The sequence below is a fragment of the Bombus fervidus genome, chromosome 11, assembly GCF_041682495.2.
Source record: "Bombus fervidus isolate BK054 chromosome 11, iyBomFerv1, whole genome shotgun sequence".
Lineage (NCBI taxonomy): Eukaryota > Metazoa > Arthropoda > Insecta > Hymenoptera > Apidae > Bombus > Bombus fervidus.
The window spans coordinates 5,263,623-5,276,306 of NC_091527.1; the positions used below are offsets into that span (position 1 = coordinate 5,263,623).

Genomic DNA, 12,684 nt, shown 5'->3' on the forward strand with positions numbered 1-12,684 from the left:
AACGAATGCCAAAATCATTGATGCGCTAAAATTGTTCCATGTTTTCCTTCATTTGTAAGCAGAAACTCATAATAAAACGTATTTGAGGACTGAGATAGTGTACAAATTTGGTGTAAAAATTAGAAGATAGACGATATGATTGTTTTATCACGCACGATCGATATCGAAGAAATTTATATAAACGGCGCCGTCATATTTGATACTTTGGTAAACACGACACGTGTTTCGTGCTAAAAGACACACGTGCTGCTCCACGCGTGTCTTTTTATTCTTGTGGTTCTACCACTTCTTGGTTTAGACGTGCGAAGGACGACCTTGGTTAATGGACACTGCCGGAACGTGTTCCGCACAGCTCGAAGCGAGTTGCTGCTGGCCTACTGTGTACTTACAACTTTCAAGGTGACTTCTTTTGCTTTTTTTGTGCCAACGAACTGTTTTCGTCTACGACCTCGTCGTGTTTAGGACACGTGAGCCGTCCATTTTTTAATGTGGAGATACGACATATTTTCGTCTTTTTTTTCTTTTCTTCTTCTTCTTCTTTTTTTTTTTTTTTTTTTTTTTTTTTTTGAGAAACACGCCTCTGTCGTCATTTAGTTTCAGTATCTTCAACGTCGCTCCTTTATGAATTCCGCGTCTTTGAAAAGCTGCTGGAGCTTACGGCGACGCGGACGTGCAAAGCGACGCGACGTCTATATCTCTACGTGTAAGTTGATGCTAAAGGTCGTCCGCTTGGTTAGTGTTTTTACTACTGCTGTTCATTCGCGCAACAACTGTATCATTAATGGAAGATGAGGTAAGGAGGAAAAAATATTTGTTGATTGCTGAAATACGTGGTGCATATTATATTCGATATATACAATGAGAATTAGGTTATTAGAAAATTTCTGGACATTTCCAAATTCGACTTAAATTTGTTTCCGATTCGAGACGAATCAGTCTGATGAAAAAAACAGCACGTGTAATATAATGTATATTAGATTCGTAAATGCCCAAGGCCACGTCACGCTGCAGCAAATCTCTAACCCCTCCTCCCTCCAAATATCGTCATTTTGACTCGGCTCACGGACAGTTCTGGATGTATCTCGTTGATTCGGGCGTTGCAGAGGGAGTGGGTGCGTCACACCCACCGGTAGCAAGGAAGGGAGAAAGAGGTGGGGTGCACCGCATCGTCGATCCACCCCTGCCTGTTCACTATGTTTACAGATTCATATCCTGTTTCCTTGCTGCCACTCTGAGAATGGTGTTTCCTTCTACGTCTTTCTTGTAACCCCCGATTAACTTCAGTGCTGTATAGCTCAATTTATCTCTTTTATATTACTTACTATATTGTAGTATTGCAGAAACAATAAAATGAAGTCATAAATACATATTAAATACATACATACTAATTCTAGAAGTTCGTATTATAATATAACTAAGAAGTTTTATTCGCGTAAAAATAAGTCTTATAGCTATAACGTAATCTGTAGCATAATCGAAATCTACATAGTAAAAAAGGAATGGAGATTGCTGGTTTACAGCTGGCGAGGAGCAAAGAGGCGGGATGGATTTTGCAGGAAGGAGCTTGTCGATCGTGCAGAATAGAGCGCGTGGAATTGTGTTGGAAGGGGAACGAAGGTTAGTCCATAGGGCCAGGCAGGCAGTCCCGCTGTATTGACGCGCGGCGCACAGGCTTGCGCGAGATGACGCAATCTGCCTCCCATGCGCCCCGCTTTGCCCGTACCACATTCTACTCCCCACTCTGTTCCCCGTCGCTCGTATTCCACTCCTCTCTCCTGCTTCAGCCGGCAGCTCCCATAAGTTCAATGCCAAGGTCAAAACGTCCACGACTCGTAGCCGTGTCGGTCGCGATACTCGTTCTCCGAGAGAAGAAGCGGTTTGTGTGTGTGTTCGTCTGTACTCTCTTCTCGTCTCTCTGATCGTGTGCTGCCTTGCTTTTAGTGGTATCACTCGTCGTCATCATCGTCATTGTTGTCGTCGTTGTTGTCGTTGTCGTCGTTGTCGTTGTGTTCGTGGTCGTGGTCGTGGTCGTTATCGTCGTCGTTTTCGTGGTCGTCGTCGTCGTCATCGCTATCTGTCGTTTCATCGAGCGTGTATTCGCGTTCACCTCCCTGGTCGCGTATCGCGCGCGCTTTTTCCGCCGGTTACTTCGTAGCCGGCAAGCGCTACGTGCCACCGTCTTCTTCGTGTGCACGCAGTTTCGTTTCGCACCGCGCGACTAACCTATATTACACTACGCACGGACATGTTGAATTACATGAAGTTAAGACGTGTTACGGATTACGCAGTGAGAAGGAGCATGTCGACTGCGAAGGCAGTGGAAAAAGGATGGGGCTCTGCAAATAGTCATAATGTAAACGTTATATGTGGTTACCCGAGGAATGCAGTTATAGCAGTGTGCTGGCAATCGCCTTGAGCTGTAGGCAATATTATGGTGCAGGTGCGTGAATATTGAAATAGAGAACGAAAGTTACCCTGTGCAAAAAATGCGGATACGCGATTATATAAAGAATGGATATAAACTATCGTTGAATTCTCTCTTCCTCTCCACTGTGCTTAATGTCGTGAGACAAGATGGCGGTTTTCGATAGACCCTGGAACACGTTAAAGCTTTCGTACGCGGGGGTGGTCGATGTTGCTGAATGTGTTGTCATATTATCTTTCAAAATGTCTATCGTTGTTTTTAATTTAAAATAAAGCTTCATTTAAGCATTTAGTAATATCGGATAATGTAATACCGCTAATTTTGCCTACCATATTTTCTCGTATATATACCGTATTGACGTTTCAAATATTTATAACGCAGTGCAGTTTTGTAAATCGCCTTCGAAAACAACCGTGTTCTAAGAACGCCTAAATTTAGTTTAAAGTGTTAATATGCGTTTCTGGTGCAAGAGAATTAACGATACGCGTTGCTGTCAGTGTCAAGGTTAATGCTGTAAATCACGCGAGCCCATATCCTTCGCTCAGTTCGCATTGGTTGTAATATGGCTGGGGTTGATAATATGGTCCTGTATCGCTCAACTAGATAATCTATAATCGTTATACCATTATCGTGATGTAAGCCTGACCCCACAGACATCTCGTAACATGATCAATTGGTTATGTAGATTTTTCTAACTCCATTTTCATTCGTCGTTTCTTTGTGTCCTCCTCGACATTGCCACGGCCGGTAATATCGATTACCATACTATATCTATCATCGACATAGTATAGAATTCTAACCTTGACCCTTGTTCTCTGGGATTCTTACGTGCGAGCTTCGTGGCGCTTCCTATTTAATCGAATAGGTGCAATAGAGAAGTGGTATGTTTCATTCAACTACGTGTTTAATGTAATTCCACTGATAATGTAATTACGTTGACAACTTTGTTCTTTTCATTTAGTGTCCCAGTTTTCTATGTCGCTAGTAGTCCTATTCCCTGTATAGGTTAACCTCTCCCCATGCATCCCTTCCTTTCGATCTCCCTACTTTCCATCTTTCACCCCTTTCCTTCCATACTATGTGGTTATTCAACGATCCATTCCGAATACGCATTATATTTACATATATTCTTTAAGGATTGCTTCCTTTTGTGAAATATTTTATTCTATCTTGTTACGATATATTAATATCCCTTTTTATTATAACAATTTCAACATGAGAAATTCTTTTATATTTATATAATATTAATGAATATTTACATAATACTAACAATAACTATATTTTCGAAATATTCTCCCGCTATTGTTCGATTACCCTCACTTCCGCTAATTTAGGACCTATTTTGTTGCGGTAATTTCTGAAGCTTTTGCTACTCTATCCACCTCTTGCATAATCATCGGTAGGACGCGTATAATCGATATGACATATGTTGTATTACAGTTTTCGTGTTTCCTTCCAAATGTGCGATAACGTGTCGTGTCACGTTTGCAACGTGCGATGTATGATGCAATAAGAGGGGAAAACGTCAATCGGTTTTCTCGTTTCTTTACTGTGTGCACACACGTATGTGTCTATAGTCTGTTCCGCGAAAGTAGCGGTATGAAAACGGACAGGTCCTATTGGTTTAAATCCGATCAACCATGTATGTATTTCGTTTGAAACGTGGCGAAACGAACGTCTGCAACGCCCTCCCAGTCGTATTTTCGATGCAGTCACCTTGAGGTTTATTATTAGGTATCAATTTCCGTGTTTCGACGTTGCGGATTTTTGCTGCGTCAATATTTAGATAAAGGCAAAAAGTTTCTTAAAATGGTTACATATGTTATTTGTAAAACTATTTTTCAAATGGTATAGTTTATTAGAATATTCTGATTCCTTTTTTCAGGTGATAAATTTCGTTTGGTTCTTGCAACGACCTTGAGGGAGGACGGTTATCCCGATGGAGGGGAGTGGAACGCGACGGAACAGGAAGGCGGTTCCAGAGCAGATAGTTTTGAATACGTGATGTCCGGTATGGTTTATCGAATCGAAGGTGACGAGGCAAGCAACGAACCTAGCAGTAGACTGTAAGTGAATTTTTACATTTGGCTTTTTACTGTAAAATCTTGGTGGATCTTTTAGCAGAGTAAAATATCAAACATTTTGAAATGTTAGATTTTTAAATGTCAGACAAATGGACTGAGAATTTTTTCTTCACATATTTCTTCAGATATCACTTTTTTGAGTAGATATATATTCCATTATCTTGGACATAAAAAAGTAATAAAATTGTATTCAATATTATAACCAAGTATCTAGAAACTACCTATGTTTTTATACTATCTATTGAAATATAACATCCATTTCGGATTATGTAGAGGTGAGAGATGCATGTATTTCAATTAGAAATATTAAATTAGAAATTTCAAAAACTTTAAAAAAAATCATACAAAAAGATTGTGAAAAAGATAGATATATCTGAAACACGTCACGTCTGTATCACTATTTTATTCTGTTACGATCCACCGTAATCGTTTGGCGTATCATGCGTGCACGCACGCAACGTCACATTGTGACGTCATTCGCACGCGTCGACGACGTGCGTAAACGCGCCCTCTTTCTACTGTGATCTCTGATTGGCTCGCTTCCAGTGCTCAATGAAGTTCCGTGAGAGTTTTTATAATCTACAAAAAGAACCCATTACGTATTCTTCGGTGGTATGAAAAATGAAAAGAAATAAACGCATTAACATTTGTATGGTGTTAAACAATTAATTTATTTCTTAACCAATTTGCGTAATATATACTAATGTATGATAAAAACGTAAACGCTACCGACGTTAGTAGCTTGGTAAAAAATTCTATAATGAATATGATCTTGCGATAATGAAAATTTATGTTTCTTGGAATTTTGTGAATATAACTTTCAAATTAGATTTATATAAATTATATAGTTAACTTTCTAGTTATATTTTATGAATGACGAGAACTCCCAGTGATTAGTTAGAATAGGATGAGGTTATTCTATTGGAAGAGGCCCCGTGATAACCCTGTTTTGAACGACTTATCGTTTAACCTTGAAACTCGACTACCGTCACGTACAGTGTATATACCAGAAGCCGCTTTGATGTCTGATCGTTGCCGGTCTCGTCGTAAACTGCGCGCGCGAACTCTATCCGGCTTTGTGTACACGTTTGAATTCGCATATAGCGCCGAAGATAGGAGAATACAGCGTGGCCGACGCTCGATAAGATAAGTAAACTCGGTGCTATACGTAAAGGGATTTTAAATTGTTCGTAGAGCTTATGTAATTGTTTTGTTTCACCAATTATACATGTACATTATATGTATTCCGGATCCCGTATTTTTCCATTCCCATTACTTACGTTACTTTTTCTTATATTTTGTTTTAAAGATTAGTTATCATACGAAAGCAAAATGAATAATTGTCAGGTATGTGTGCATACATATATTAAGGTTAGAGTGATCGATCATCTTGAGTTTGAATAATAAGTTTTTCTTCTTCGGTGGTACCTTGGTATAACTGTAAGTTGACCATTATGCGACAGTTCACAATTTATTAAACATTTAAAAAAATTTATTTCCAGTCGGTATCAATAATGTCATATTCAGTTATCAGTCTTATTGTGACTCATAGTTCATTGGTTTTCTTTCTATTTTCATATACATGTTCCCATTAGCTTTTTATTACCAGATTTTATCATATTCGATAGCTATTTTCTAATCTTCCGGGATTTTCAGAAATTCAATTATTGAACGGTATGTGTGTCTCAAGTTACATCAGATATGTAGTTTTTCATATCTTTAATGAAATTATTCGAGGAGAAATAAAGTTTATGAAACAAGGAAATTATTCACCAACAAAATGGTAAATTTTAATATCTAAACGTTGGATTAATAATGAATGCGGCAATAACATTGAATCAATAATCAATGAAAGCGCAATAAGGGTCCTCAGGGTCCCTCTTTTTAAAAGCCATCAACCAAAGAAGAGCCGTGGAAAGACTTGATTATCATCCAACCCGTTCGGTCGGTAAAAGCGAAACGGAAATGGTGAATGGGCTCTCGGAGAACAGGGAGCCACTCTGCGTTCACTCGGTAGGTAATGAAGCGAGTGAACACAGCTGGTGGTATCTCAGTTTTCTGAGGGCGTTAGCAGCCCATTGAGTTACCTGCAGGTCCTCTATGGTGATTTTATGAAGGGACAATAAAATGAAACAACAATAAAAACGATCATAAAATTGTACTTTAACTGGAAAACATCAGATACAAAGTCTGCATTGGTATTTATGGGATCCTATAATAACGCACTCAACAATTTATGGATTGAAAGTCATAAAGACTGTCATAACCAAATAATATTTGTTACTACGGATTATGAAAGCAGCTTAAATATTTACACTGTCAATCAGATTCTATATCGATATCAGCTATGCATAAGTAACGAAAGTTAAGAATTACTCAGGCGCTTAATGACACGATTGGCTCTAAGTTCAGCAATTTAACACGGTTTATTGTGGTGCGCCTCTACTGATATCGCGAGTCCACCAAATAGGGGCGTGACAGATGAGAAATGAATTATTGATCCTCTGGCAAGCTTTGGCTGATCCTCTGGCAAGTCGAACAATGCGCAAGTACGCATGTCATCATAATAGTGAAGCACCTCCGAAGATAAAATCTTCAATGAATTTCTTTGTAGTTGAACCATCTTTCAACTTGTTTATTCAAAAGGTACTTCCTAAATTAAATATCTATAAAATAGAAACGTTATGAAGGTTCCTATATTCAAATTAAAGTAACGATTCCGTTAATGGGCTGGTAATATCGAAAAGACTTTTGGATGTTATTAATGCAAACAGTAAGCGCGTATGCGTAACGCGCATGCGTGGTCGCCATAAATCGTATATTTGAATTGGTTCAGGGCGCGCGACGCGCTAGGATGCGCACAAGGTCGACTGTGCTGTCAAAATCAGCTGACGCTCTGGTGACCAATCAGCTGATTCTCAACTTCTCAGCAGAAGACTTCCTTCCTAGTTGCGAATTCTTAGAGGGCGCTAAGTTTCCAATATGTGTTTCATTAGTTCCTCATTTGAAGATCTATTTCCTTTTAGTGGAACCAATTTAATTATTCATCCATTTGTTGATTATTAAGAACGTTATTAAGAAGATCTAAATTTGAAAGAACATTTCCTAAATTTCAAGTTTTTTTAAGTAACCTAACCCCAATAAAATTAAAGGAATTTACTTTGTAGTAGTAATTTAAATAAATCAAGTAATTTTACAGACGCACTGGTATTCGTGCTAATAAATTTCTACATTTTTATATATGAATTATATTTTATCTTCTTTCTATTCCAATAAATATAATGTAAATGTTAGAGTTGCTTTATCGCTGCAAACTCTTCAGTTGAAGATTTCTTTCGAACTGAAATTCAGTGCGTAATTTGGTTAGGAAGCAAAGAATCAGATAGAACAATGTAATAAAATGCGTAGTGAAGTTTCTTACGAAAAGCTAACATGATCAGAAGCCGCACTTGATATCCTCTGATGTGTTCATTAGATCATTGCAGCGTTAATGCTTGGCGTGACATCATCACTGCCATTATGATGATTAAACGTCCCCAGTGAAAACAATTTAATTTCTAATTATTGCGTGTTTGTATATATTCAGGATGACTTAATATTTAATCAAAAATATGAATGATTCTAAAGAACTGTCATTCTTTTGTAGAATAACAATTTTGATGCGAAAAATACCATTCAATGCGCGCATAAATTAATCTTTATCTTCCTAACGCGGTGTTGGAAAACGCAGGCTCAAAATAATATAACATATAGACAGTGTGTATTATCGTAGTTTCTGTTATCTGTAGCGTAAGCAGCAGTGCACAAATATAGACATTCGCTATTTCGATAATTATATCACGATAGTATAAATGGAATAATCGAATCATGTTATTCCGATTAAATCTTAATGAACTCTCAATTCCTCTCGCTGTGATCCGCTTATGACGATCCCCTGAAATGGATTTCGTTAGTCTAGTAACAATTGTTTTTATATCAATCGTAAATCAGGATTTCCTAACATTAAAACAACATTATGTAGAGATATTCGCTATTACACTAATACCTTAATGGAAGATATTTATGCAAATTTGTGTTGAGATGAACAAGCAGAGAGATAGGATTTAGATGAAGATTTGTTTCATCTTTAATGGATGTTTTGTACATTTTACATAATATGTGTACTTTGAAAATTTGTTCTATAAATACATGAATATCCGTAATCTACTCGAAGTTGAAATTTGACATGAAATTGACATTTATCAGCATTTAGAAATAGCGTTTCCTAATATTTTCTAATCAAATTTCAATTTCTTTACTATTACAAATATGTCTAAGGAAATTTATTCTAAAAATTTGTTAGACTTGTGTTAAACACTCGTAAGCATTGACAAACAAGATCAAAATTATCACAGGCGTAGGCGAATAGCTTTAGATTCAAGGTCCCTGCACCTAAAAGGTTTTAATGCGTTCTATACATCTTACTACAGCATTCCAATCTATATTTATAAATAACTTCATTACACTTCAATTTCAAAATATGTCTATTATTCCATAAAGATATCAAATTGATCAAAAAAATATACTTAGAACTAGAATAAAATTTGAAGATATTATAGTGGAATCATAAAAGTGGATAGATTGGGTTAAAGCTTGCATGTTTTAAAATTTGAATACAGTAATGTGAGATATATAGGGGGAGATAAGAAGTTCTGTTAGTATATTTAGCAAAGAATGTTATAATGTAAAATTTGAATGTTAAAACACTATCTACATTTTGGCTAATATTTATTGAAATATAATTTTCGCTCAGAGTCCCACGAACCTAAGTTGAACAGTCGGCTTAATTTATAACTCTATATATCTCTTCCGCCAATTATACAACAAAAGACCCTTTTTTACCATCAGAGTGTCTAACAAGTTCTTCAGTGTAAGGGAGCCCAGAATCAAAAAGCGACCGTGTTCGAACTCATCCTGACGTTGTAAATATATCCGTGCAACTTGGTGGAAAATTTAACCGCCACGTCACTCGACTTTGCGTTTCTAGAAAACTCGTGCGAGCACAGCAAAGAGGGAGAGCGACGAGCACGTAAAAACATTGCGTTACGGCTTGCAACAAAGGGTCGTCTAGGTGGCGCTAGGAGTAAGGGGAATAGGGTTATGTAAGACTTACGCTGCGACGACAGCGAGCATTGCAGCATCGCGTTTTTGGCAGGGAGGTACGTTTTCATTCCGTCCTCTAATGAGCACGCTCCTTTCTAGTATGTCATCGATGATGGTGTAGGTGTGTATAAGAATTCATTAGATACACGATGAGTCAAATAGTAGTATTAATAGTTGTTCTATAGTTATAATAAAATAAATCCTAAATTTGGTGGAATAATGAAAGTAGGATGCAACAATTTCTAATAATTAAATCTTAAATTTAGTAGAATAATAAGGAAGGATGCAATCATCTCTAAAGGTGGAGTACTAATTTTAGAAAAATAATGAAAAGAGGAAGTCAGTGAAATTTAATGGAAAAGCTTTTTGGGAAATGATTAAAATATAAAGGAGATAATTAATGGTAAAATTATTATTTCTGGATAATGCTTCATTATATATTATTTATTTTTTAAGGAAGTTAGGTGTTGCTAGGTTTGAAACTTTTAATCAATGATTATTTTGCATTTAAAACACTCTTAAAACGATGAAAATAGAGGTGCCTACAACGTGCCAGTATGCCGTACGTCACTGGTCAGCTCGTAGCCTTGTACTTTAGAGGCTCTATGTACTCATTGTATATAGACTATCCGGAAGAGCGGAAGGAGGAAGGGAATGCACCGTCACGTAATGCAAGCATTATGCAATCCTGTCCTGACTATTTAACAACAGCTGATCACACTTTTAGCTTGTGCAATTTTTTACAACTACCACGTACGAAACACACGTTCTTCTTTAACATACATTCTCAGGAACGTCCTTTTATTTGTATAACAAAATATATATTCGTCAAAATTGTTAACCTATCATATATTTTATTATTTTAATATTGCCGTGAAACAATATCAAGCAATGACAAATAGGACACGAATTCCTACAAATCTTTGCATCTTCAAAAGATTAGATTCACCCCAATGACACTATCATTTATTAGCTCAATTTCCTTTCCAAATTTCTCCTTCCAAGCTCAATTTATCTCACTTTATGTGTCCTTTCTGACCCTCGATCTATCATTTTTCGTTCTAAATTCGTGGTATTCATAAATTCGGTCGGTCTGAAACTTGGACCAGTCGCTCGGTCCCGTTGTTAATGTTATTGTCTCATTTAGGAAACTCTCAACGGTGTGTTGAGAGTTATTTTACAGCTACAGAGTGATAAATACAGAGAAACAGTCACGTACAAGTTGGAGTTAGTCGTTGACGTCACGTCGTGAACGCAGAAGGGGACTCAGTGGTTCCAGTTATTCGATTATGTTACATTAATCCACGTATTCCGAGCAGTACGATTCTAGCTGCATCGCTGCAGTTCCATATATCTCGTTAGATCCTCTAATTCCACCATAGATGAATAACATCCACCTAAACTCACCATAAACTCTGTTACAAGGTATTAGATTCCTTGTAATTGACGGAAAGAATAGTAGATTATTCCAAAACACTTACGTAAACACTTAAGTTAATTACTAAGGTGAGATTCATTAGATCTTGGCTATTTTTGCTTTCGTGATAATTTAGGAAATATCAAGAATTGTGATATGCTTTGTATATCAGTATTCACGTAATCTTCTCATAAATAATATTACAAAATGTTAAGCGTCCTCTGAATATAAAGGATTAGTATCAGTATCTTGAATAGAAAACTCCTTACAAACTTTTAAACAAAACATTCGAGTTAATTGGCAAGTAGAAGTCTTTTGGGTCTTCTTAATCAGGATAACTTTTACTTCTGTGATAATTTGAAAAATATATATTGCTACATGTTTCCTATATGTGCAACCTACTTTTCCAATTTAGTTACAAAATTCAACACAAGTCGAATTAACTTTCTACAATTGATCAATATAAAATTTATGACTTAAGACCAGATAGATTTTCTCTTGTGCTGCCTGGTCATAGTATCAAACGAGAATGGTCTGTTCCGAGGCAGAATTATTATTTCGATATAATCGACCCGCCTGTTTTTCGTTCAAACGATTTAGGTCAACTGTCGTCGATGATATCGGCGCCTCTCAAATCTCTTCCTCTCTTCGAATATGCAAATACGCACAGTGATTCATATGTTTTCATACGTCAAGATAGTGGATGTTATTTGCTCTTTCTCCTAATATTTTCGCACAGGCAATGATGATGGTACATGACCATTGTTGGCCAAGTAGATCGTTTGTCTTTGCTCGAGAATGAAACGCGTCTTGCATCTTCGAAACATAAATTCTCTATGTGTATTGTTCTGTCAAAATGACTTTACCTTAACTATATATTATACGTATACGGTGGACAAAATTATTTGGAAGAAATTAATTCAATTTAAATGTATCAGACCTTTTTATTAAACCTATCAAACTAATTTATGTTAAATAAGATTAAATTACTTTACTTTGGATATTATATAATTTATATAATATTTATAAATATTTTGTGTATCTGTACACTTCTAAATTTTCCAAAATCGTAGGAACATCCACAGTCCATATACCAAATATATCTTTTAATACCTTTTATTCTTTGATACTAAAACTCTTTTACCGTATTACATTCACTGTATTGATGAAACTGAGACAAGGTTTCACACAATTACTCTTATATATTACTTATGAAGAGTATATTCTTTTATCATTCCCCTTATTCTACATACAACCAACTTAGACGAAAAAAGAAGACAATCTTCCCAGTAATACCATGAATTATTTTAAGCCAGCACCAACAAATTGGCACCAAGAGAAATGTATCCTTGCTTCCTGCACCCCCCGTATGTTCCTTATGTTTCATCAACCCGCTTCATGACCTTTATCATTCTGAATTATATCCTCTATTCATTCCCAGCAGAACAGCATCCGAGAGCAACGTTATATTATTTATTGCCACGATTTACGACGAATTCATACTTCTACGTTTTCACTCGATTCATCCAATTCCTAGACAGTATAATAGCACATTCGTTCAGCGCTTTCAGAGTTCAGAGTTCTTTCATGCATTGATAAGCTAGCGGCGCGCAATG

General features: G+C 36.6%; 1 protein-coding gene across 4 annotated transcripts in view; it reads left to right on the forward strand.

Moving 5' to 3' along the window:
* Window positions 1-12,684, forward strand: part of Rpb8 (DNA-directed RNA polymerases I, II, and III subunit Rpb8) — a 72,340-nt gene that overhangs the window by 32,560 nt on the left and 27,096 nt on the right. For 3 of the 4 annotated variants that reach the window (XM_072012739.1, XM_072012742.1, XM_072012743.1), the window contains exon 3: window positions 4,311-4,491. In XM_072012739.1, coding sequence (XP_071868840.1) covers window positions 4,311-4,491 — 181 coding nt within the window. Of the gene's footprint in view, window positions 1-1,975; window positions 2,441-4,310; window positions 4,492-12,684 lie in introns of those variants that run through there. The other variant, XM_072012740.1, reaches the window with a different exon arrangement.